General features: G+C 46.2%; 2 protein-coding genes across 28 annotated transcripts in view; one reads left to right on the top strand and one right to left on the bottom strand.

Annotated features, from left to right (window-relative positions):
- The window catches only part of KLHL18 (kelch like family member 18), a 108,233-nt gene that overhangs the window by 36,089 nt on the left and 45,021 nt on the right, over positions 1 to 27,123 (bottom strand). For 2 of the 26 annotated variants that reach the window (XM_020915889.2, XM_020915890.2), the window contains exon 1: positions 12,187 to 12,414. The exons of 23 other annotated variants lie outside the window; for them this stretch is intronic. In XM_020915889.2, coding sequence (XP_020771548.1) covers positions 12,187 to 12,315 — 129 coding nt within the window. In that variant the 5' untranslated portion in view covers positions 12,316 to 12,414. Of the gene's footprint in view, positions 1 to 12,186; positions 12,415 to 27,123 lie in introns of those variants that run through there. One more of the 26 variants, XM_070463392.1, reaches the window with a different exon arrangement.
- KIF9 (kinesin family member 9) overlaps positions 12,686 to 27,123 on the top strand; it is a 38,792-nt gene continuing 24,354 nt past the window's right edge. The window contains exons 1-8 of one of the 2 annotated variants that reach the window (XM_020916021.2): positions 12,686 to 12,782; positions 15,622 to 15,719; positions 17,210 to 17,375; positions 19,150 to 19,256; positions 22,060 to 22,284; positions 25,785 to 25,868; positions 25,981 to 26,073; positions 26,790 to 26,937. In XM_020916021.2, the coding sequence (XP_020771680.2) occupies positions 12,686 to 12,782; positions 15,622 to 15,719; positions 17,210 to 17,375; positions 19,150 to 19,256; positions 22,060 to 22,284; positions 25,785 to 25,868; positions 25,981 to 26,073; positions 26,790 to 26,937 (1,018 nt within the window). The remainder of the gene's footprint in view (positions 12,783 to 15,621; positions 15,720 to 17,209; positions 17,376 to 19,149; positions 19,257 to 22,059; positions 22,285 to 25,784; positions 25,869 to 25,980; positions 26,074 to 26,789; positions 26,938 to 27,123) is intronic. The other variant, XM_020916022.2, reaches the window with a different exon arrangement.

The following is a 27,123-nucleotide window of genomic DNA, read 5'->3' as shown; positions in this document are numbered from 1 at the left end:
GGGTGCAGGATAGTACTGATAGTTAGGAGGCTGTGTGTACAGTGCAAACAGGGAGTGTATGGGAAACCTCTGTCTTCCGTTCAGTTATGCTGCGAACCTAAAACTGCTCAAAAAAACAAAACAAAACAAAACTATTTTGTTTTAAAGGGGGATGAAATTCTAATACACAATACAACATGGATGAACCTTGAAAACAGTATGCTAAGCAAAATAAACCAGGCACAAAAGGACAATATTATATGATTCCACTTATATGAAGGGTGTAGAATCATGAAAACCACACGGACAAGAAAATACTGGGTTCTGCAGTAAGTTTGTTTGGGTTTTTCCATAAGATGTCATGGAAAAACTCAAATGAACTTTTTGGCGGGCCCTATAAAACGAAGGAAACCAGGATCTGGGGGGAGGGGCCTTGGGGACTTGTTACTTAATGTTTATAGAGTTCTGCTTCAACTGATGAAAAAGTTTTCAAAACACACAGAGGCACTGGCTATACAACACTGCAAATGCATCTAATGCCACTGAATTGTATGCTTAAAAATAGTTCAAATGGGGGAAACAGGTAAAATAAAATAGAGGGGGAGGAGTAACTCTCCCCACTTCACTACTTGTCTCACATAAAGCTAGAGTAAGCACAGCCGTGTTGTACTGGAGCAGGGAGAGCGACCCCGACCAATGAAAGAGAAAGGAGAACCCAGAAGAGCCCCATCCAGAGACAGTCAACCGATTTCTGACAAACGTACAAAACCATCTGCACACCTCACATGGAGAAATACAGTCTTTTTAGCAAATAGGACTGGAGCAATTGGACACCCTTAGGGGGAAAAAAAAAGAAAGAACTTTGACATACACCTCAGTTTTTACAAAAATTAACTGATATCTTGAGAGCAAGCCAGCAAGTAGGAAATTCAGGAAGCATTTCTATGTTGCAATCTTGAATAACTGTTTCTTCTTTGGGAAACCTGTTTTTGCTCTTAAGACTGTCAATTGACTGGATGAGGCCCACCCCATTTTGGAAGGTAATCTGCTCTTCTCTAAGTTTACTTTTTAAACAGTAATCACACCTTAAAAGAATATGCTCATAGCAACATCTAGGCTGGTGTTTGCTCAAACAACTGGGCACCACAGCCTAGTCAAGCTGACACAAAAATTAACCACTGCACTCAAACAAGCTGGCAGGAATATAAGATGGTACAGTTACTCTGAAAAACAATTTGGTGATTTCTTCTAGAACTGAAAGTCAATTTACCATGTGGCATGGCAATTGTACTCTTGGGCATTTATCCCAGAGAAATGAAAGCTGACATTTATACACAATCCTGTAAATGAATGTTTACAGCACCCTTTCTCGTAATACGTGAAAACTGGAAAGAACCTAGAGGTTCAGTGGGTGAGTGGTTAAACAAAATGTGGTACATCCATCCATACCATGGGACACTCCTCAAATCTATTAAGGAACAAACTATTGATACAACAAATTAGATGACCCTCAAATGCATTATGCTGAGTGAAAAAGAGCCAATCTCAAAGGTCACATACTCTGTGATTCCATTTTATATAACGTTTTTGAAATGAGACGTGGGGGACAAATTAGTGGTTGCCAACAATTAGGGATGGTGGGCGGGAGAGGGGTGGATGTGATGATGAAGGGGCAGCACCAGGGACATCTTTGAGGTCATGGGGCAGGTCTGCACCAAGGAAGCAGAGGTCACCGGTAACCCTGACGAGCAAATGGTGGTTCCCTGACATGATGAACTTACCTATCCTAATAAAACACGAGTTCCACCAAAGGAGCAATCTGCCTCATGTTTCCTGGGATTGTCTAGCAATTAACACTCCTTGTATGCTGAATGAATGAAGCTTGTGAATAAATCAACTCGATTTAAAATTGAGTCTGGCCATGTCAGTCCCCATTTTGTTGAGCTCCCTACTGCCTGAGTCAGATCCAAATCCTAAACTGGCCCCCATCTACCTAACCAGTTTTATGCCTCACCACAGCCTCTCTTCAGGGCTCCCCTGGCGGCTCAGACAGTAAAGAATCTGCCTGCAGTGCAGGAGACCTGCGTTCAATCTCTGGGTGGGGAAGATTCTCCCCCGGGTGGGGAGAAGGGAATGGCTACCAACTCCAGTATTCTCGTCTGGAGAATTTCACGGACAGAAGAGCCTGGCAGGCTACAGTCCATGGGGTCGCAGAGTCAGACAAGACTGAGCGACTCACACTTTCATGCCTCTCTCCTGAGCGGCTGCCAATTCCCTTACATGGCCCTATTCCCTTGCCTGGATCCTTATTCCTTACTTTTCTGCCTGGTGATTTACTCCTCAGCCTCTGAAGATCCAGCTCAAATGCTCCCCTTCCTCTGAGGGGCATCCCCGACTCCCAGCCAGTCGGCTCCCCCATCCCTGCAGCATCCGACATGAGCCTCCAGCACAGAAGACACCACACTATGCTACCCCTGATGAATGTCTCCCCAGCCAGGCTGAAGAATCTTCCCACAGAGAAAAGGTTGAATCCTAGCACTTAACACAGTACCTCATTCTGGAGTCCACAGAATGAATCCTAAAATGATTTCATCTAAAAGGTGAGCGCTCTCAGTCCTTCATCTGGGGTATAAGCCCGACAACTTTTGATGAGTTTCACCTCATCTTTCTGGCTCTGGGCTGGGGGAGCCAGCGGAAGGAAGACACTGGCCCTTGACTAAAGAGAGCATAAGGAGCGTTACTCTCTGACCTTATCTGAAAATTCACCAGCTGAAGTAAAAGCCACAAGAAAAAAGAGGATAAAGCTTGGGGCCAACCGGCGGAGGGCTTGCCTTCCACGCTAACAGTGCATCTTGGACCCTAGAAGAAATAAACAAGCCTCGCTGCAGTTGTCTGGTTCAGGGCCAGGTCTAACACGGGGGTGGGGCTGTGTCCCTGGATAGCTTGCCTGCCAGCCCGGGACAGGGGCAGAAGGATGGTCATCCCACTATTAGCAGAAATGTTTAGTCCTCACAAACCCACGGGGCTGGGAACGAGACAAGTACAACAGAAGGCATGGGACTGGTTCAGTCTGGGGTTTTAAAGCACATGCTGTGAATGGACCTACTCTACAGCACACAGAACTCTGTTCAGTGTTGAGTGGTGGCCTGGATGGGACGGGAGTCTGCGGGAGAATACGTATGTACACGTATGTATAGGTATGTACAAGTATACGTATGGCTGGGTCTCTCTGCCATACACCTAAAACTAAAACAGTTATTTGGCTAAACCCCAATTCAAAAAATGGCTTCCCTGATAGATCAGTTGGTAAAGAATTCGCCTGCAATGCAGGAGACCCCGGTTCGATTCCTGGGTCAGGAAGATCCGCTGGAGAAGGGATAGGCTACCCACTCCAGTATTCTTGGGCTTCCCTTGTGGCTCAGTTGGTAAAGAATCCGCCTGCAATGCGGGAGACCTGGGTTTGATCCCTGGGTCGGGAAGATTCCCTGGAGAAGGGAAAGGCTACCCACTCCAGTATTCTGGGCTGGAGAATTCCATGGACTGTATAGTCCATGGGGTCGCAAAGAGTTGGACATGACTGAGCAACTTTCACTTTCACCAATAAAAAATAAACAACAACAAACAAAAGCACAGTGTGAAACCCTCTGTGATGAAGCCTGGGTCTCTCCACTTGAGGGGGCCCCACTGGGTAAGTGATTCAGGAAGGGGGTGAGGGAGGAAGTGGTTGACCAGCTAGCACTAAAAAAAGACCTGGGGCTATGGTCCCATGGAATGAGCCAGCCAAGAGCTGGCTAAATATTCAGGCCTGTCCCCACCTCTTTCAAACCCACCTCCGCCTCACTCGCGTCCAATAGGGAAGGATAGGAGGATAAAGGGAGACAGGAGGGAGGAACCCTCAGAAACCACTGAACATCTAACCATACCAACCACATTCTATCTGCAAATGTTTCTCACCAGCTCAGACGCCTGACCGTGAGAATTCAAGTTCAGTCAGCATTCCACCCACCTTCCTAATCGCACCTTCCGCCTGGCTCCCCCATGTCTCACTTGCTCAAGAAACATCCTGCATACACACCTGCAAGCCTGGGCCCTTGAACCAGCTCTCCCCAGGCTGGAATGCCTCTTCCCACCATGTCTGTCTGTCAAAGTCCTATTCATCTTGCAAGGTGCCAACGAAGACACCATCCTCTCGACAAAACCATCACAAACCCTCTGAACTGGAAGTGCGTGCCATCCCTCAGGCCTCTGGTGATACTGGTGCAGTTACAGAACTTACCAGCCTCTGCCTCGTCTCACAGTTAACTGATGTCTATCTATTTCCCCTACCAATCTTTAAAGGCAAAAGAAAGGGGCTGACGCTCACTCATGGCAGGGTGCCTCACACACGCAGCGAAGCACCACGCACAGCTAAACGCACTGCAACAACAGGCTGACTGAAGGAGTATCTCCAATCTAACGTCAGAGGCCCTGGAGGGGAATTCAGCAAACACTTTTGAGAACTTGAAATATGCCGAGAACAGTGTTAGATAACAGATGCTTCCCATGCTTCCAAAGCTCAACGTCTAGAGGGGAAGAAAGACTTTCTCACACATCTATGTGTTAGTATGCCGAGCAGGGCGTGGGGGGAGGGTGGCAGGTGCAAGGTGTGGAGGCAATGCTTCTCACACTGTCAGGGACACAGCACACGACAATCACAGAGTCTAGTTCAGAAGCTCCAGGGTGGGGCTGAGATTCTGCACTGCTTACAGGCTCCTAGGCAAGGCTGAGGCTGATGCAATGATGCTACTCTGTGTAAGCAGGGGTTAAAGTAAAGTGGGAGAGGTTAACTATACCTGGAAGGATATGAGAAAACTGTCATATTTCACACAACATCTCCCCACCGTGATAGGGCAAAAGAAAGCAGATGGCATGGGTCTCCGCCCGTACAGGTTGGCAAGGAGTCAGGTGTGCAAATTTAGGACCACTAGACGGTGCTGAACAGACACAAATGCAAAGTGCTTGAGGGGAACAGAGGAAAGAGTGTTTGGCTGCTTCTCTCCCCTTGAGAAAACTACAGAAGCAGGTGTGAAGCGTGGGTAGGACTCTGTGGGCCGAGGTGAGCGGGTACTCCAAGCCCTGGGAATACTAGAGCAGAGGCCCAGAAGACAGAGCACTGACGTCCTAAGACACAGTCAGCAGCTGGACACCGTGGGCAGCTAGGAGAGAAGGGCAGAGAGGGGCCAGGTCTGAAGGAACTGGAGCATTGAGAACACAGGTGGAAATCTAGAAAAGTTGTTCAGGGCGGCCGTCAACACCCCCAGAACATCCTTAAGCTTCTCCCTCTTAAAGCTCACAGGAGGCAGTTACGTATTTCTGAGAGCAGCTTAGAATAATCAGAGGCTGAGTGAGATCAGCAGTCCTTCCATCCATCCTACGGAAAACCAGCCACTGCCTGCTGCTCCTGCGCTCCACCACCCCACGGGACTCCCCACGTCTCGCTGACTGAGAGTAACGGCCTATGGACATGGGGGACAAAAGAGGAGCTTCACCCAATGTGGGCAAGAGCCCCTCTGAAACCCACCAAGAGCTGAGCAGCTATTCTACTTTCCTGCTCTGCTGACAAGTTTCTAACCTCTGATTTTCTCTGTGGTGTGGAAGAACAGACGTTCCTTCAAGAACAAGCCAGAACTCGTTCTCTCTTGCTCTGGCGATTAGCATTCTCCCTCCTGAACAGGACAAGAGGAGCAAAGTGCAAACAATACTGTGTGCTTGCTTCATGAACTGTGGAAAATGCATCCGACCTTAGATATATATACCTGAAGCCTGAGATACACCTCTAAGACCCACTCTGCCTTGCCTTCATTGCTCCTTCATTCATTTGTAGATAAATAAATACTATCTGGCTTCATTCATTCACTTGCTCACTCAACACGTATCTATGAGCCATACTGTACTGCGCAAGGAACTATGCGGGGCTGGGGGCTGCCTCTCAGATCTTGTGTCCTTTTACTTTTCTCTGGGCCACTCTATTCTTATCACACAGCTGCCTGCTGTCCCCACAAACGTAAACTATGCTCCTGTTTCACTTGTGCTGATTATTCCCTCTGCCTAGAATACTCTTCCCTCAGATATGCTCATGGATTCCTCCTTCATTTCCTTCAGGTCTTTTACTCAGAGAGACTGGCTCAGGTCCCTCCAAAAAAAACCCAGCACCCAGCCCCCTTACTATCCTTCTTGATTTTTCTCCAAAGCACACGTCACCGCTGGACATTTTATACCTGTTCATTTGTTCACTGTACCCTGCTGGGGAAGGTAAGCTCGCACCTGCAGGGGCTCTGCCTGCTCAACTCCTGCCCCGGCACTTCGGACAGTGCTCGGCTCAGGGGAGGTGCTGACGTTATCTGCTGATACCCTGTTGAATGAGAATGAAAGGGAGGCCATTCAGGACAGGACAATGACATGATCGCACCTGAAAACCAATCCCCTGGCTGCACCAGGATCATCCCATAAAGGGTCTGCAGCGATTCTCAGCACGCTGCCAGAGTTAAAGAAACCCTGGGTTAGGAAAAGGTGAAGAGAGTCTGAAGTAGAACAGTGGGTTACTGAGCACCTGCTCTTCAAATGCCTCACTAACTGCTGCACTCACAGTCCCTGTTCTCATGGAGTTATAATCCTGTAGATAACTATGTAATTATCATTATTGATAAATGTCACAAAAGGCACCTGAAAGAGAGAGGATGAGATAAAGCCAACCCGAGAGTTTCAGTCCTACATGACTAGCTGGATGGTGTGCCATCTTTAAACAAAGGGAACAGAAGAAGAGATGGTTTAGAAGAGGCCTCATTTTAGACTTAAGCATAAGGGTCAACAGGACACATGGAAATGCAGATCCAGCACTCAGGAGCAAAACAAGCTGTGGAAACCTAGATCTGAAAGGCATTTGTAATTTGTAGACTACACCAAGAAAGATGCTGTTGGAAGACAGGTTAGCATAATGTTTCGCTGATCCTCTAGCTCTGTTAAGATGACATGACTTTTACATTTTACAAATTGCCACAGAAAGAAAAAGCTTATAACGTGTGTGCCTCACTTAAATGTATATCGCTCAGAAGTTGATTCCTTTTAAGTGACCATTTGAAGTGCAGTCACGGGGCTGAGTTAATAAAAAATGTGGTTCCTACTGGCTGAAGCGACTTACTGCAAACACTGAAGAGTAAGGAAGATTATTCCTTAGCATGGAATGTTTCTGACCAGTGGATCTAGGTAGAGAGACAAATTCTGTTTTTAGTGTGTTTCTAGTCACAAAGCACTGTAAGCAATCTCACTGGCCCACTAGCTAACAAGTCTTCAGCTTCCATTTTAACCATTTTTAGATGTACAGTTCAGTGGCATACTGTTGTAGAACCATCACCACCACCTATCTTTAGAACCTCCTCATCTTCCTAAACTGAAACTCGGTACCCATGAAACACTGACCCTGATTCCCTCCTCCCAGGCCCCGAGAAATCGCCATTTTACTTTCTCTTTTTATGAATCTGAGTAGTCTGGGTACCCCATTTAAGAAGAATCATACAATATTTGTCCTGTGACCAGCTTATTTTGAAATGTAGCATAATGTCTTTAAGGTTCACCCATTTGCACTTTGTGTTGGAATTTCCTTCCTTTTTAGGGCTGAGTGATATTCCAGTGGATATATGGAATATTATTCCACTGCATGTATGGAACAAAATGGACCACATCTTGTTTATCCATTCAACCACCAATGCAGTATACCACTGGGCTGCTTTCATCTTTTGGATACGGTGAACAATGATGCTATGAACCTACTTGTACAAATATCTGTTCTTGAGCTTATTTTCCAAAAAAGGCATTTTTGTGTTTTCATCAGCAGCACACTGCCCAGACATACTGGGCTGCGCCTGAGCTACTGATCTACCTGGCCTGCCACAAGCCCGAATTCGGGCCTTTACCTTCCCAGCCCTGCACACAGCCAGTCAGGTCCATGGGAACACAGGAGCCATCACAGTCTCCTCTGGCCTGCCACTGTGCAAGCAGCTAATCATCCTCAGCTTCCACTGAGACAGAAAGGGACCACGGTGTCTTTGGTTAATACTTCGGAATAGTCAGCTTCAAGCTTCAGCTGAGCTGCAAGACTTTAAAGATGAGATACTGGGATTTCTCTGGTGGTCCGGAGGCTGAGGTGCTCCCGACGCAGGGGGCCCAGGTTCACTTCCTGGTCAGGGAACTAGATCCCACGTGCTGCAACTAAAAAGATCCCGCAAGGAAGACAGAAGACCCACGTGCCACAACAGAGACCCGGCACAGCTCAATAAATAAATATTAAAAACAAACAAACAAACAAGAGATGCACAACGTAACAGTAGCTTCTCCTATGTCAGTTATCGGTCACAGACCAGGCTAGTCCCTTGATCAACTGCTGTGAGCTGGGTGGGGGGGGGGGGGTTTCATTTCTGGTTCACCTGTACTCTGTACCAAGAGCTGCTTCCAATCTCTGAAACCACAGAAGTAGACGCTGGGGCAATAAGGCAAGCGTAACCTACTCCACGCGTCTTAAACTTTACAGAGGCCATATCAGTGTACGACAGGGGTCAGCCGACGGGCCTGGCCAGCACCCGTTTCTATAACTAAAGCTTTACTGGCCAGACCCGCTCATTTACGTACAGCTGCCCCCGTGCTGCAACACCCAGAGCTGAACAGCTGCAACTCAAACCCTAAAATATTTACTGTCTGGCTCTTCACAGAAAATGCCTGCCAGCTCCTGGTTCACACATCTTGGTTCATTCTTTCCTCTCCCCAACTAGAAACAAGTAATGATGTGATCCGCTGTTTGGGTAGAAAAGGCCTAAATGGACTGTGGGGAAGTTGGCTGGTTTCTATGCCAAGGAGATAATGGGAGTGCCAACAGCCAACAAACCTAGAGGAGGAAGGCAGATGCCATACTTGTAATTCAGGAGGGGCTAGGAACACATCTTTGGAGAAAGGACATAGTCTCATTTTCCATCAATCAACCCACAAGTTGAACCAGGTGTGGCCAAGGGGCAAACAATGGGATCTCATGTACAAAACAATAAAGGAACCACCTGCAGTAAGAAGCATCCCCAAATACAGGCTTCTGACATTTACCCAGATGGCTGGCCAAGCTCCAGAAGCCACAGGATGAACCCAGTCAATGTGGCTCGGTTAGGAACTGATTTTCCAAGACACCTCAGTTGGGCTGCACACAGCAGGCCTTCAAGGCCTGTACGTGCCCAGCTTTAAGACCAAAGAAAGAACCTGAAGTCAGCAAAAAGCCATCAATGGTTTAACGGATAGTGGGGATCTTATACGTCTGAAACAAGGTCCTGGTGTGACATCCCACTGTGTGCAGAAGGCAGGCGGGACATGGGGGTAGTCTTCACTCCCAAGTGGAAGGAGATGACCAGTAGCAGGGAACCTGATGTCAGGTGGGCTCACTGGTCACCAGGGAAACCAACAGAGGGCAAACCCCTCACTGCTCCTTTGACAATCACGGGGTGAGGAGGTGGGGAATAAGTGTAGAAAGGTCAGTCATGTGAGCAGGATATAGATGAAGCAAGTACTGGTTGGGCAGGAGATGTACCAAGAGCAAGAGAACAGCCATCTTGAGTACCCTGACCATGTAACTCTCTTTCTCCACCTACAGTCAGGCAGCATCGAGCTCTCTCATTCATCTAAATCAGTGTCCAAATTTAACATCACCCCCAACATAACTCACAAAAGAAAGAGCAAAACTGACTTTTTGATGAATATGAATTCATAGCACAGGTGCCCACTGTGATATGTGAACATGTGCTCTAACGGAGCACACTCTTCCCCTTAATTTTAACCACTCATCAAAAAGAGGCAAGGCTGAAAAGGAAACACAACTACCTGGAAAAAGTGAGCAGAGAGCCCGGGGGATGAACAATATTCAGAAGCACAGGATTTCCCAACACAGTGTCATTTCCAAATCAAGAGTCAAAAAGTCTTATGTCCAGAAGACTAGCAGAAAAACCCCGTGTCTGTCTCCTCTCCTGAAATAGAAGAGTGATGCTGCACCTGGCCATGCACATCACTGTCCTGTGTGCTCACAGAGGACACTGCTGACAGAGGACAGCTTGCTTCCTGCTCTGCTTTATATACCATTAGCAGGGCAGGTGAGTAATCTGACAGAGGATGTAAAAGCATTGCTTCCACCAACCAACAGCTGTTGGATCTCAGATAATACAGCTTTGTGCTTTGGGCAATCCCTTAATATCGCTAAGCCCCGGGTTTTTTTCATCTGTGAAATGGATGGCTTTGTTAGAAGACCTCGATGGCTCCTTTTAATATGATTATTTAGCTCTCTAATTATACCTGAGTAACTCATTACACGACACATGACATAAAAATGGCGTGCACCAACAAGTCCTTACCTCACTTCCTGATATCCTCCTCCACCTACTCTTTCATCACAAAATCAGTACGAAAACAAAATAGGCAAGATTCCAGACTCAAATGTGTGGTCCTTGAAGTCAGCTTCGGTGAAAATTGTGTACTTGGGTTTAGTGGGTTACAGTGAGGGTTATGTAGTGTGACCATCTTACTCCATCACGTCCTTTTTGCGTTGCTGTGTCTTAGAAGCTTTCCCTGGCTTACCCTTACAGCCTAAATCTTAATCCAAAAATTCACTCCCCATTATTGCTTTTCACCATTCTCTGCTCACCCCAAGCGTTACTGCCACAAGCAGATCATTCTTTTGCTTACAAATCTCTAGAACCCTCAACACCTACTTCCATGTGATCACTGTGAACAAAAAAACCTCTCATTTATATTTATTTTCTCTGTTTCCTTTAGTCTAGCTCATTTTGCTCAAACCTCTCACTCCCCATGAAAGATTCTGTCCCCTTGCGGTCCACTTCACTCCTCTCCTGGAAAACTAACCTTCAGGAAGGCTTTTTTTTTTCTTCTATTTTCTAAAAATTATTTTCAAAATTTATTTATTTTTAATTGAAGGATAATTGCTTTACAACACTGTGTTGGTTTCTGTCTCAGAAGGGGTTTAGAGTGACGAAAACCTTACGCCAGGTATTATGCAAAGAATACTGCAAGTTTTCTCATTTAATCCTCATACGAATACTAAGAATTAGAAATCATCCCTATTTTTACATTTGGAAAGCTGAAGCTAAGAGAGCTTAAGTAACTAGCCCAAGGATTTTAATCCAAATCCTTCTATCTCCATAGCCACACTCCTAACCATTCTACTTCACTGTCTCAGGAGGTCTGACTCAGATATGTGGAAGAGGAAGTTTCCTTAACCCGGCGGAAAACAAGAGCACAAAGATCTCTGCATAGTTTTATTTTTTAAACAGGGTCCTTCGCAGATGCTGACATCCTTCTAGCCAAAGCCCAAGAGGGAACAGGATTGCCAGCAGCATCTCCACCCGGAGGGCTCCAGCCGGCTCAGCAGCTTGGCCGCGGAGCAGGACAGCACGCCTACCCAGCAGGAATGGATACAAAATCACGGGAGGAAGGCTGGGTCTTGCGCCCAGAATGCCACAAAGGAACAGGTGGTTAAGAGAGCCCTGTCCCCACGGGAGGCCATCAGTCCATTCTCCGGGACCTCTGTGGTGCTGGTAGCGTGTCATCCAGAGTGGGGTCAGGGGAGTGGCCCACCTCAAAAGATTTCCAGATCCGATTTTAAAAGCTCTTATTACGAGACAAGGCAGTAACCTAACAGTCAAGGGCGAGCAATGACTCCTCAGGAAGAGCCCCCGCCTCTACCACACCGCAGCTAACTCGGAGGGGGCACGTCTGTGGTGACAAGAAAAGGTGCTTTGCCGTGGTGCCCATCAGAATGTAGAAAGAGCCGCCGCCCCTTCTACAGAGCGGCTGCAAGTCCGTTTTTTTTTTTTTTTTTTTTTCCTCATCTGTGTGACAGAAAAAGGAGGCGGGTACCCCAAGGTCTCCACTCCGAGGGCCTCAGCGGCGCACCTCTTGGCGTTTCCTTCTAAGGTCTGAGACTGAGAGGCTGACCCTATCCGTCTGCCTCCTCAGCCCCAAGCCCCCTCTGCCGCTCAGCACCTCTCTTTCCCCGCGGGTCGCTCTCCCTCCCACCTCGTTTCCCCACCCCTCAGCGCGCTAGACCTCTCTTCCCCGATCCCCTCATCTTTCTTCCCTCCCCGTTCGGCCCCCGGGCCTTTCAGCCCCGCGCCGCCCGGCCCCTGGGACCTTGAGCGTCACGTCGCACAGCTTGCCCTGCCGCCGGATCTCCTCCATGACGCCGTAGCCGCGACTAGGCAACTCGGACACGGAGAAGTGCACCAGGTCTTCCAGCTCCTCCGCGCCGTCCTCCACCATCTTCCCCGGCCGTCGCGACTGCGCAGGCTTGGCTGCGCCGGCTCGGAACTAAACTGGGCGGGGCGAGGGCGCGGGCGGACGGCGGCCCGGGGCGCTGGGCCGGCGTTGAATGGGCCTGCGCGGCCGCCGTAGTCTCAAACTGCTCTGCGCCGGAAGCCGGACCTCGCAGTTTCCCGGTCTTGCGGCTCCGTTCCCCAGCTACCCCGACCTGGCTTCGTGCCTGCAGCTCCTGCAGTCTTTCTGGATTAATCGGTCCCATCGCTCGTCCTCCTCTTTCGGCCCTGACCTAATACGTATCGCAGCAGAGGACCGCGGACTTCATTTCCGCCACTACCTCGTACTTCCGGAATAGCCAAAGCGGCCCGTTGCCATGGCGACCGTATACACAGGCTGGCAGCAGCGCTGCCGGTATTCCGTAGCTGCTAATGCAGCGGTCCGGCTGGGAGAGGGCTCCTGCCTCCCGAGCGGTGAGCAGGGGTCACGCGCGCTCGGGATGGGGAGAAGGGAGGCTGGAAAGGGCCGGCGGGGGGGGGTGTCTGTCCGGTGACGGGCAGCTGCTGGAATCTGAAGACCGCTCCTCGCGGGAGTTCCCGGCTTGGCTCGCTGGTCTCCTCCACCGGGCGGAGGAAGGTGCGGTGTCGAGGGCATTCTTTCAGAATTTTTGCTGCTTAGGGCCTTCGGATCTAATATTCCCTGGTTTCACGAAGGTCCTGCGTCGCGCCTGAGGTTCAGAGACCTCTGCTTTTCTGGACCCTTTTTTATTCGTCGGTTTTCTAACTAGGGAAGACAGGGAAGCCTGGCGTGCTGCAGTCTATGGGGTCGCAAAGAGTCGGGCACGACTAAGCGACTGAACTGACTTTCTAACTAGAGAGGGCTTCGGGATTACCAGTCCCGACCCTTTGCTTTATAAATACAGAAACCTCTCCAAAGAGACACAGAAATGGTCCCAAGGCCCATCGCCTCCCAGACTCCACACAGAGGTCCAGCCCGTTGGGTTAGAAAAAGGAGAAAGGCCAGTTCGGCGTGGGTCCGAGTTTGGGGACTAAGATGCTGTTGCCTTTTCGGTGACTGTGATTGTTCTCCTTGAGAGTCTGTTCTGGACAGGAGCGCTGGAGGACAGGAAGCCATCCGAACCTCTCCTTTTCTCGTTTTTAGGGGTGCTGGGTGGCGATCTGTTCATTCTCACCCCTAAAACAACTGAGGAAACTGTGAGCCTCTAAGCAGAGAGGGCTCCTGGTGACTCCTCAGAGGTTAACTTATTTACACCAGAAATACCTAAGGGTGGTGTCCATGAGGGAGAGGCATTCCCCACAAGATCCTAGAGAGAAGGACCCTACTAAAAGGGAGAGCGTGGTGAGGAGCTGAGATGGCTTTTTCCAAATGGTGCCTGGAAGCCTGGTGTCCTCCTGGAAGTGCTGTGGGCTCAGGGGTTGGTGGTAGTGAGGGAAGGGAGTGACATCTTGTGCCCTTTGGGACTCTCTCAGTAGTGACTGAAGATGGACCCACACATGGAGATTCAGCCACCCTCTGACTTCTAGCCATGACCACCACCACCAGTCACCATTTCTTAAGCACCTGCTCTGTGCTTGGCACTGTTCTGGACTTAGAGGGGGGATTCAAACGAGATAAAAGGCACCATCCAGTCCTTCAAGCAGCTTGTCATTTAATTTGGGAGCTGAAACTGTCTCAAATGATGCGGTCTAAGAACAGTAACAAGCATTATTTCAATAAGTGCAAGGTGGCATGCATGGGGTCCCTAAGTGTCTGGTGTTTGAGGGGCTGCTGACTAGTGGACACACAGGAGGCATGCAGTTAACAGAGAAGGTTTGTCTGAGGAGAATATGGCTCCTGGCATACCTGGAGCAATGGCGTGAGCAAGCGGAGAATTGGGAAGCACAGATAGAATGGCTGCATGTGCATGTACATGTTGGCAAATTACTGGGCAGAAAGGGGGCAGGCTCTGAGGGGAGGGTGATGCTTGGAGCTGGCCTGTGGTGCTCTTGGGCTGTCTGTGGGTAGGGGCTGCCAGGAGGGAGTTTTAGGAACCTGCCCCCAGAGCATGCTCCTTTTCAGAGGGACCCAGAGGGCACCCTGGACAGCATCTTAACTTCCCTGAGCAGGAGGATGGGCCCTCAGACTGGTATGGGGAACTTTAGAGAGTGACACTGCTTGCCTAAGTCAGCACACCTCCCTCCACTCTCCACTTTCCCAATAGCCTAGATCAAGGTGAACCTGGAGATGAGATAATCTCTTCAGTTTTCTCAATTCCTCAGTCCTGTTAGAGCTACTTGGGACTTTTTATTTCTAGAGCTCAATCTTGCAAACAAAATTTTTAGACCTGAAATGGGACAAGGCATGATCCTTACTCACCTGAATACCTTTCACATTCATTTTCTAAAAATGGAAAGATTTTTAGCTTTCCTTAGAATTTTTTGACATTTTATCTCAGTACTTCATCTCCTGTCATCAGTGTGTAAGAGGCACCTAAAGAGCTGATTACATTTTAAGTTCCCCCTTAAAGCAGTAAAAATCAGTGTGATTATTCTATTTAATAACTCTCTTTGTTTCTCCACTCTTGATTAATGTTCCCTATCAGGATCCACCTACACTTTGCCTTCTTCATTGTATTTTCCTCTTAAAATACTTACTATGAAATGCTTTAGAACTAATTTTTTCTCATTAACATACCTTACCTGAGATGTAGCACCTCCTCCTCTATCTCCATTAGACTAACACAGATCATAAAAAAGATTTCCTGGAAGTATATTTCATGGAGCCTGCAGTTAAATGTTCTTTCTTCTCCACCACTCCATTGAAAGAAAAATCAGTTCCCTACCTCCTCTGCCTCTCCTAAAACCTAATTGTGTGTTCTCATCATTTTCAGGTAGACACACATGTTTGTATTCCTTCATTTATACTATCATGAATAATTACCATGTGTAGTAAAAATGTTAAACACTGAATGTAGTGTCATCAAATAGGATGAAGGCTTACAGCTGTAAGTGACAGGGAGGGAAATTAGGCCACTGAAGGGAGCATTCTTTTTGTTTTGTATTTTGGTCTCTTAGGAGGTTGGTGGAGAACGGTGAGGCACCTGATAAAGTTGGAAGTGCACAGACTTGTTGAGTAGGCTCCTGTGGGCAGAGCACTGAAATGCTAGGGGGCAAAAAGGAAGGCTGGCTGTCAGTGAGAGGGGAAAACATGGACCACACATCATGCTTTCCAATCTTTTTGATCAATGACATCTGCCTTCTAATGGTTGTTTGAGGATGACCACTGAAAACGTTGCTGTTTTCTTCTTTTTAGCTAAAATGGGTTCTAGGAAAAAAGTTCACGCATTTGTCCGTGTCAGACCCACTGACGACTTTGCCCATGAAATGATCAAATATGGAGATGACAACAAAGTAAGTGCAGTTGTGTTCGCCTTCACCTGCCTGAGAATCTCTCACTTCTTTCTCACTGCACTGTTTTCAGACAACCTTGTAAGGACCAGGACAGAACTGGTAAAAGTTCAGATGGAATCTAGAGTCCTTCAAGTCCAGAGCACTCCCCCCACCAATGCTGTCAATGAGAAAGCTCATGAAACTCCCATTTTTATTGCCTTTTTGGTTAGTAGTTTACCTTTATCCTTGTATCTGATACTGGAAGGTGACATTTGTCCACACTCATAAAACTTTCTGGTGATCAGATCTCCCACTGTACAATCTCCCATGGAGTACAGTAGGAATGTCTTCAGTTGATTATTGTTAAACTTACTAAAGAGTGGGAGAAACTCTTATGGCGAGAACTGGAAAGATCTATCCCTCCCCATGTCCTCACCAGTGTCTGAGGACTATTCTGAAGCCTGAGACAGATTTAGCACACCTTGAGCGTTATGGAATGCTTTTATTCAGCAAACATTTGTGGATCTACTATGGGCAGCATGGAGACATTGTTCAAGGGAGCAATTCAAAGGTCAACTTTTCAAGCTTCTAAAGTCCTAGCAGTCAGAAAGAAACTCAGGTGCAGCCCTGTGAAGTGCACCCTGCTGGACTTGGATTCAGTGACCCTGAAGCACAGAACATTTAATGTATGAATGGACCAAGCCCTGCACTGTTGATCTTATTTTTTCTGCATGTCTTGGCTTCTGGATTAAGACAGCCAGTGTAAGAGTCCAATGAGAGTCCATTTACATCAGAAGTCTTCATTTCAAAGATTGGAATCTACCATTAACCTAACCCAATATATTTCTAAACCAGCTGCTGCCACAGAGGCTTGCCATAGAGGGGTCTAAAAATCTAAAAATAAAATTTTTAGAAATCTTTGCATCTGAAAACGTGCTGATTACAAGTCGGTAGGCATGCTTGATTTAGTGCCATGAGTTACTATGTCGGAAGAGTCCAGCGCCTTTCCTGGGGCTATCGTTTCTTCATTGCTCACCGTGGCCGATAGCACGTGAGGGAGTGGGTGCTCACCACAACGTTGAGGGAGGCCTCGCTTCCAGTCACCAAGGAGCTAGGGCTCTAGCCCAGGCCTCCATTCCCAAGCCCACTGTTCTCTCTGGCCTGTTTCAAGGCATTCCTGTGCTTATTGGACTTACCTAAAACTTGTTTAATGAGAATGTGATAAATGTGCTTCACCCCATATCACAGATGAGGGAACCAAGACAAACAGCACCCTGTCCACTAGGGTGAGATGTGCTGAAACCAGCGTGTGCTCCCGTCCCCTGCTCCTTCCACCCTGAGGGTGTATGGCCTCCCCTAGGTGGCTCCCTTCCCCCCATCCTGAAGGTCATCCAGGATGCATGCAAGTCCCTGTTCTTCCTCAAGATCACCTCCTGTTTCCTCCAGGTCAAGCCTTGGCTGCCGTTGACTTTTTTATACCAGTTTCTTAACAAGTCTTCGTTTCTTCCTAGACCATTGATATTCACTTAGAAAAAGATACTCGGAGGGGAGCTGTCAATAACCAGCAGACAGACTGGTCATTCAAACTGGATAGAGTTCTCCATGATGCCTCCCAGGACTTGGTTTATGAGATAGTCGCGAAGGATGTGGTTTCTCAGGCCCTCAATGGCTTTAACGGTAATTTAGTTAATTAACTGTTGTTTTAATGTAAGAACCTGGGAATACCCCCACCCAGGAAGAGGTACAAGGATTTTATGGTGAATAAAATAAACTACAATTTCTGTTACTAACTTTTGTTTATTTGTCTCCATGTTCCATTTTGATGACATGGTGGTCATGGCTTGACCCATGGTCCTGGGTTCCTACCTTCATAGGATGATTTAATGACCCTATCTCTCTATAGGTCATGGGGATTCAACTATTATCCTGTTTCAAATTCCTCGAATATTAGTTTTGAAACAATATCTTTATGATAAATTTGATGGAGTCAAACATTTTTCTCTTGGCTACCTGCTACGAGCTATTTCCATTTATCCTACCAGCACAATCAATCTCTTCCATTCCAGTATTAGGTTATTTACATATATCACTAAAAACTTGAGTAGAGTTTGATATTCTTAAGGTAAAAGCTTAACAAAAAAGCCATTTAGCAAATTAAAATTTATAGGGAAATTTGTACAAACTTGTTCAGTCTAAGATTGTTTTAAAATCTTAAGATTTTGAAATCCTTAGAAAAAAATACATCACTGTCTGTAGACTGCCTGTCTGGTGGCTCCTGACTAGCATGTTCCCCTTTTGCAAGTTTTAGGTCTTCTGTTTAAAAGTCAGTTGAGTGTAGATGCCCAAACATTGTAGCCTGTGTGTGATATATAGGTGTGGTCCTCATTCGTCCTGAGGGGATGTGGCCCTGAGGAAGTAGAGACAGAGGAGCTAAGGCCCAGGGAGGCTAAGAGTCATGGGCTCTGGGTGCTGTGGAGCCACAAATGGGCTCTGAGTCCCAGCTAAACTGATTCCTTCCTGCACATTCCTACAGGATTAAAGATACTGTTTCTGACTCCAGTGCAGATGCTGAATTCAGGCCCCTTGTGTAAAACCTACCAATCTCAGGAACTAGAGCATCCATGTGGAAAAGGTGGACACTGATTTCCACCACCCAATGTTACCTGGGCATTTCTGCTATGTGAATACCTACAGAAACAGCCTTTGGGTTGGGTCTGGATCAGGCTGCCCAAGTCAGGAGGAAGAGCAGATGGGAACTGGAGCCCAAGGTGACTGGTTTATGTCCCACAGCCTGGTGGTGATGGTAGACCTAAAGCACGAGTGAAGTGCAAGAGAACATCTTCCCAGAGAAGGCACTGGGACAGATCAGGACCTAGTCACGGTATTTGGTTTCTGAAAGAGGCCTGGGACCAGCTTTAGTCTTGTGGGAATGTGTTGTCTACAAAGAATTCTCACCAGTAACAGAAAATGCCCTTCCCACTCCCATCTCTTCCTGGGGGTTTTGAAAGCTCTTCTTTCTTTCTGTCTGGGCAGCCTCATGGGGAGACATAGCTCTGAGAGCCTGGCTGTCCATGGTCTTGCTGAAGAAGGGCTGACTTCAATGCTCTCATCACCCTCATCTTGCTAGGAAAATTCCCAGGTCCTCTGTAGCCTGGAATTCCCTGCTCTCCTCAGAAGCCCTAGGATCAAATCCCCTCTTGGAAGGGGAAGCAGTAGAGCCCTCAGTGGACCACAGATTCAGAGCAGCTGTCTGTGTTCTGACCCGTAACATCCTGTTTCCCTGCTTAGCCACTCACCCTACATGGCAGGAATTCCCGATGTCCTTAGCTGCTTCTGATGGCCACCTTCACACCAGGGTTCTGGCTGGTGCTGGGCATGCTGTGGGAGGGAAAAGCTGTCCTTAGATCTATTTTCCTGGATGTCACCAAAATGTGTTCTGAAATGTTTGCAGGCACCATCATGTGTTACGGGCAGACAGGAGCTGGCAAGACGTATACCATGACGGGGGCGACTGAGAATTACAAGCACCGGGGGATCCTCCCTCGTGCCCTACAGCAGGTAGAGCGTGGGCCCACGGGTGGGATGGCACACAGAAGCTGCCCATCCCAGGCCAGCTCCTGGAGCCAGTGGGATCCAGGCCTCCAAGGAGCTGCAGCCTGTAGGGGAGACAGGTTATGCATGGTGGGGTGTGTGTGTGTGTGTGTGTGTGTGTGTGTGTGGTGTGTGTGTGTGTGTGTGTGTGTGTGTGTGGTGTGTGTGTGTGTGTGTGTGTGTGTGTGTGTGTGTGTGTGTGTGTACCTAAGAGTTTGCTGTAGGGCAGACAGGTTATGCATGGTGGGGTGTGTGTGTGTGGTGTGTGTGTGTGTGTGGTGTGTGTGTGTGTGTGTGTGTGTGTGTGTGTGTGTGTGTGTGTGTGTGGTGTGTGTGTGTGTGTGTGTGGTGTGTGTGTGTGTGTGTGTGTGTGTGTGTGTGTGTGTGTGTGTGTGTGTGTGTGTGTGTGTGTGTGTGTGTGTGTGTGTGTGGTGTGTGTGTGTGTGTGTGTGTGTGTGTGTGTGTGTGTGTGTGTGTGTGTGTGTGTGTGTGTGTGTGTGTGTGTGTGTGTGTGTGTGTGTGTGTGTGTGTGTGTGTGTGTGTGTGTGTTGTGGTGTGTGTGTGTATAACCTAAGAGTTTGGGTTCCAGACTCTGACTGACTCCCATGCTAAGCTTGTTTCCCATTGGGTAGAGTGAGTCGGATGTGCAGACTGGCTTCTTGCTGCTCTGTTGGTCTGTGGCCCTGTGACAGAGGATACGGAGGACCTAGTTCTGTCCCTTCCTGGTTTTAATGAGGGGGAGGGACCATTGCAGGGCTTCCTTACTGGCCTGCTCTGGCTTCTTCCACCACCATCACCCCAGAAAGAACAAAGGGAAGGAGCAGGGCACGACATGAGTTTTCAGGACCAAGTCAGCCCTGGGGGTCTGGGAAGTGTGACTGAAGACAGGACAGAAGGGCCTTCCTTTGGAGTCTGCTAGCCTGTGTTCTGTGAGGACCCTCGTTTTGGAGGTGGGAGGCAGAAGACTGTTCCCTAAAAAACAACTTGAGGTTTTATAGCCCTGTCCAATAGGAAGTGAAGTTGCCCCTCTTGTGTATAACCATCCATGCTATAATTTTTTGAAGCAATATCCTTAACATCCCACTGTCAATGCTCAGCATCTTAGACCTTGATAATCTAGCTCGGTGCTGCCCAACAGAAATATAATGTAACTCACATATGCAGTTTTAGGTTTTCCAGTAGGCACATTTTAAAAAGTAAAGCAAGTGAAAAAAAAATTTTTTTAAAGTAAAAAAAAGTAAAGCGAGTGAAATGAATTGTGGCTTAGCTGGTAAAGAATCCACTTGCAATGCGGGAGACCTGGATTCGATCCCTGGGTTGGCAAGATCCCCTGGAGAAGGGAAAGGCTACCCACTCCAGTATTCTGGCCTAGAGAACTCCATGGACTATATAGTCCATGGGGTCGCAGAGTCAGACATGACTGAGCAACTTTCACTTAAATGATATATAATATATGATAATACATTTTATTTAACTCAATATAGCCAAAAATCATTTCCATATGTAATCAATGTGAAAGTTATTGAGATATTTTACATTCTTTTTCCTTACACTAAGTCTTTGAAAGGTATTTTACATGGGTTTCCCAGGTGGCTCAATGATAAAGAATGCGTCTGCAAATGCAGGAGATCCAGGTTCAATCCCTGGGTTGGGAAGATCCCCTGGAGAAAAAAATGGCACCTGACTCCAGTATTCTTGCCTGGAAAAATCCACGGACAGAGGAGCCTGGCAGGCTATAGTCCAGAGTGTCGCAAAGAGTCGGACATAACTTAGTGACTAAACAACAACAACGTATTTTATACTTACAGCTCGTTTCATCCTTTTTTTGGCTGCACTGCACAGCATGTGGCATCACATTTCCCTAACCAAGATGGAACCCACACTCCCTGCATTGGAAGCATGGAGTCTTGAGCACTGGACCACCAGGGAAGTCCCCATTTCAATTTAGACCCTAAATATTCATCAGAAATAGTTTCTCTGTATTTAGATTTCATGAAATTGACAATTGAAAGGGTGGACTCATAAACGCAAGTTGTTCCAAACATACTTAAAAGTTTATCAGTAATTGAATTTAGTATTAGTTTGAATTATTTAATTAAGATTAAATAAAATTCAATTCCTCATTTGCGTGAGCCACATTTCAAGTGCTGAGCAGCCCCCTGTGGCTAGTGTCTAGCATGTGGCACAGCACAGATCTAGCCTGTTAGGATAAGGGGGGACTTCAGGGATCATCCAGCCCAGCTCCCCATTTAACAAATAAGAAAGTTAAGGTCCAGAGATGGGGAAAAGACCAGCCCAAAGTCACCTGCTGATAAGCACTGGGGAGGGTAGTAGGAGTTGAGAAGGCTGAGTTCTGGCTTGGCTTTTCCCCCTTATTAGCTGAGCAACCACAAATGGGTACGGCCCCTGCCCTGCTTCAGTTGCAGTGGAGTTAAGAGGATAGAATTAAATAATGGATGTGAAAGAAGCGTCTATGTGGTAAAACTCCACAAAATGATATTTTCACTTCACAGTCTTTTCCGTTCATCATGCCTCTGCTTCTTGAGACTGTATAATTATTAGCCAATCTGTAAGTCAGGCCTCAAAAAACTACAAGATGATAGTGAATATCACCCGATGAACTACTAGTTGTTGTTGATGATGACCATCACAGTAACTAGACCATAAATTCTTCCAGGGTGAGGATTCTCTCCTGAGGTAAGAACTCCCCTAATCCTGGCTGGTCATTGGAGTTCTGGTCTTGGTGACTGCTGTCCAATCTCCCATCTAGGTTTTTAAGATGATTGAAGAACGTCCCACACATGCCATTACTGTGCGCGTTTCCTACCTGGAAATCTATAATGAGAGCCTGTTTGATCTCCTATCCACGCTGCCTTACGTTGGACCCTCGGTCACACCTATGACCATCGTGGAGAATCCTCAAGGGGTCTTCATCAAGGGCTTGTCGGTCCACCTCACAAGTCAGGAGGAGGATGCATTCAGCCTTCTCTTTGAGGTGAGATGATCAGGACCACAGGTGCCTTCTTCCTTACCTTTTCTCTCTCCCTTCTTTCCTTTTGTTCCTCTTTTCCTCCCTCCGTCTTAGTTTCTTACTTACTTTGATAACCAGAATTAAAATTAATATATGCTTGTTTAGCAAGTTCAGATAATAATGAAAAAATATAGAAGCAAAAAAGAATTCACTCATCTGTTTTCTACATATGGCAATAATAATGTGTGTGTATATATATATTTAAAATATTTATTTATTTGGCTGCACCAGGTCTTAGTTGCAGCATATGGGATCTTTAGTTGTGGCATGTGGGATCTAGTTCCCTGACTAGGGATCAAACCCTGGGCCCCTGCATTGGAAGTGCAGAGTCCTAACCACTGGACCACAAGGGAAGTCCCAATAATGTATATTTTGGCTTAATAAATTTGGCTTCTAGTCTTTTTTCTCTTGAAGTTTTTCTTTATTTAGTTGAAACTGTCCTTTAAAAAGTTAACCATGGGCATCTGTGATATAGAAAAAAATAAAAATTAGTGTCCTTGAAATATAAAGGCTCTTACAAATCAATTAAAAAAATTGTCTGGGATGTGTTATTCTTTTTAAAATCAAGTAGATTAAAATTTTATGCATTGCTGGTGAACTATGAAGTGCTATAGCCATTTTGGCAGTTTCCTAAAAAGTTAAACATTAATTTCTTCATAGGACCTAGCAATTCTGCTCCTAGAAATCTACCCAAGAGAAATGAAAATCTATGTGCACACAAAGACTTGTACACAGATATTCATAATAAGAGTATTCATAATAGCCAAAGACCAGAAATAACCAAAATATTCATCAACTGGAGAATGGATAAGCAAAATATGGTACATCCAAACAACAGAAAACTAGTGATAAAAAAGAAATGGAACATTGATACATGCTACAACATGGATGTAATTCCTCCTCCCTCTCCGGAAAAATGCTAAGTAAAAGAAATTTTAAAAGGCCACCTAATGTATGACTCCATTCATTTGAAATGTCCTGATAGCCACATCTGTAGAGACAAAAAGCAGACTAGTAGCTGCCTGGGGGAGGGGAGCAGGAAGTGACTGCAAATAGGCCTGAGTTTGGAGTGATGCAACATTTTAAAATTAGAATTGTGGTGATAGTGACACAATCCTGTAATTTTACTGGTTTTAAAAATCACTGAACTATAATACTTAAAATGGTGAATCTTATGGTATTTAAAATATATGTCAAATAAAAGTTTTTAAAAAGTTACTTAGGTGTCCTCAGAGGTGATTTAAACACAGATCCCTTGCATGTACACAGAAGAAAGAGCCTGCCAGGAGGCAGCAAAAACACATTCTCATCTTATTGCTGTTCCTACCATGAAGAATGATGTTTGCTGAAAGTTTCTTGGCTTAAGGTTAAAGAAGGTCCAAGTTTGTGAAGAGTTTATCATGAATAAGTATTTATTTATACCCGTAGAAGTAACTGGGCTTCCCTGGTGGCTCAGTGACAAAGAATCTGCCTGCTAATACAGGAGACGCCGGGTTCAATCCCTAGGTCAGGAAGATCCCCTGGAGGAGGAAATGGCAACCCACTCCAGTATTCTTGCCTGGAGAATCCATGGACAGAGAAGCCTGGTGGGCTACAGTCCATGGGGTCGCAAAGAATCAGACACGACTGAGCAACTACCACTGGAAGCAAGCACTCTCCTGACTTGTAATCATTTCCTTGGTCTTCATTAGGGCTTAACCACCTGTAGCATACACATTTATATTTCCTCAAATAGTATAAGTTAACGTTTTTGGAAATTTATATAAAAGAAATCATATAGGATGAATTGTCTTATTTCTTTTACCTACTGTTTATGTGCAATTCATCTGGTATTGTTATGTGTTTTTCACTTTTATCATATTATACTGTGTGAGTATACTACAGTTTAGCTATCCATTCTACTTCAGATGGACAGTTGGGTTTTACTAATTTGGGGATATTTCAGACATGCCACTAGGAACTAGAACTAGGAACGTTCTTGTATGTATATCTGATGCACATAAGCATGAATTTCTCTAGGTAAAGCCAAGAACTGTAATTGCTAGGTCACAGAGAGTATGTGTCTTAAGCTTTCTTAAATGATACAAATAATGGCATACTCCCTCAACAGGTTGTCAGAATTCCCATTATTCTGATCCTAAAATTTTGACCAGTCTGGCTGGTGTGTAGTGTTTCCCATTATGGCCCACTCATTGGGTTTTATTTCCCTGATTACCAATGAGATTAGGGACCTCATTATGTGTTTATTGATTTGGATTTCCCTGTTCATGTCTTTTGATTATTATCTTTACAGATGTCTTTTTATTTCCTCGTTTGTATAATAAATTCTTAAAACTAGTTCTTTTCTCAGTTGTATGTATTACAACTGTTTTCTGTCTCCTGTGACTTGTCTTTTTTTCTTGATATGTCAATTTGGTGAACAAATGTTCTTAATTTTAGGTTAGTTGAATGTGACAGTGAGACCTTGGGGAGGTAGCCTGGGAGCCAGCTGGGCGTCCTCCCCAGCGCAGGGCCTCCCCTCCTCTTCAGGTGCTCCCCTCTCCGCAGGGGAACGCAGTACCACTGATTTGGGCTTCCTTCATAGCACTCCTCAGGGTCCTTTAAGGAGACAGAAGTCCCTCCGTGTGAATCTCTTTCTCTAAGTACAGCCATTTCTACCATGTCTCCTTTTAAGTATATTCTGGTCACAGTGCCAGTCCTGTGAATTAGAGGCAAGGGCTGTCTCTTTAAAGATACAAATTACTGATTTTTTCCTAATGTTTAACTGTAATTCATGTTCACTTTAAAAATATGGAAGCATAACCTGTATATATAAAAGATCCACCTATAAACTCCAACCTGGAAGTGACCATTATTAACATCTTGGTAGCACCATCTGTTTATTCTTTCTTCTATGAATGCTTCTGCATTCCTCAGATTGTACCATCGTATGATTTTGTCCTTCATTTTGTTAATGAGGTGTATTACATTGATTGATTTGTGTATGTCAAACCATCCCTGCATCCAGGGTAAATTCCATTTGGCTGTGGTGGATAGTCCTTTTATCGTGCTGTTGAAGGCAGTTTGTTCTAATTTTTGGATTCTGCATTATTGTTATTAAAAGCTATTTGTCAGTATTCTTCTGGTCACATAACATTGTTCTCCAGATAGATCATTCCTGAATTGTTGGATATGTAGGTTGGTTATGACTCAATATCCATGAACATTTTTTAGGCTCATAATTTTTGTTGCCACTTTGCTTTTCAGAATGCTATTATACAGATTCGCATGTTGCTAGCAGTGAGTAAAAGTACAGGTCTGAACTCCAATTTGTCTTCTGTTCTACTGGTTTATAAATCAGACTTCCCTGGAAGGCCTGACTGAGGGCTGTGATGTAAAGATCATTTCTGTATAGTTAAAAAATGATTCAAATGCCTTGTTATTTCAATATGTCAAAATGTCTACATGTTTTCTCTCTTCTTCAGGGAGAGACCAATAGGATTATAGCCTCCCACACAATGAACAAGAACTCATCCAGGTCACACTGCATTTTCACCATCTATGTGGAGGTAAGTACAAGCTCTTTGAGTAGCTTGGGAAAGGAGGTCGATTCCCACGGAGCCTGTTCCATAAGAAGCTTCTCACTGTGACAACCTAACCTCTGTTTTGGGTGTTTCACAGGCCCGTTCACGGACCTTATCAGATGAAAAGTACATCACTTCCAAAATTAACCTGGTGGATCTAGCAGGCTCGGAGAGGCTGGGGAAGTCTAGGGTAAGTGGGGGAGCAGGAAGTTCCTCCTCAACAAGCCATGGCCCTGTCTCCAGCTTAGTGTCTGTGTGCGTGGACTGTCCCTCATTGGGCATTCGTGAGCACCGTTCCTAGCTAGGCGCAGTTCAGCTGTGGGCACAGAACTAGCAGAGGTGAAACAGCTGCATCGGAGAAGCAGTTCCTACCTGGCAGGACTGCTGTAAACGCTGGATGAGATGATGGCTCCTAAATTCTCAGCAAAGTGCCTGGCAGGCAGTGCTCAGTCAGTGCTCCATGCTCTTATTAGCATTTCTCTGTGTATGAGTGTTCATATGATGAATATTTGCATGAATTTTTCATCTCACATACATATTCATATGAGTATTAGCATAAGTATTCAGAAGAGCATTCAGATGAATGTTTGTATTTGTGTGTTGAATGAATGTTTGTATATTCCCAGGATTATTTGTTCAAATATCTGCACAAATATTCCCCTGTATGTTCATAACAGTGTGACTCTTAAGGGAGTATTCATATGAATATTCACACAAGTATTCACTCATATGAATATCTGCATCAGCGTTCCTGGGAGTGTTCCTATTAGCCCAACGTGGAATACAAGACAGGAAGAGAAGACCCTGCTTCTGGGCAGGAGGCTCTGGCCTGGCCGCAGACCTGCAGTGTGTTTGTGGGGCAGCCTCTCCACTTGGCCTGAAGCAGAACTGACCTTTGGTTTGTAGTCTGAGGGCCGAGTCCTGAAGGAAGCCACCTACATCAACAAATCGCTGTCATTCCTGGAGCAGGCCATCATTGCCCTCGGGGACCAGAAGCGAGACCACATCCCCTTCCGGCAGTGCAAGCTCACCCACGCCCTCAAGGACTCGTTAGGTGAGGGGTGGCTGCGGTGCAGGGAGGAGGGACAGGACTGGCCTGTCTGCTGCTGCTGGTAATGGAATTGCTCCCTCCCGGCGGCATGGACTTACCTGCAGCCTTTCACAGTGACCTCAGACACACCTGGAAAAGCACAGTCAAGCCCAGTGCCCTCTCCTGTCCCCCATGCCATTCTGCCCCCTC

This window comes from Odocoileus virginianus, unplaced genomic scaffold (genome assembly GCF_023699985.2).
Source record: "Odocoileus virginianus isolate 20LAN1187 ecotype Illinois unplaced genomic scaffold, Ovbor_1.2 Unplaced_Contig_2, whole genome shotgun sequence".
Taxonomy (NCBI): domain Eukaryota; kingdom Metazoa; phylum Chordata; class Mammalia; order Artiodactyla; family Cervidae; genus Odocoileus; species Odocoileus virginianus.
The sequence above is the reverse complement of the archived record's forward strand: the minus strand, read 5'-3'. Positions and strand labels throughout refer to the sequence as shown.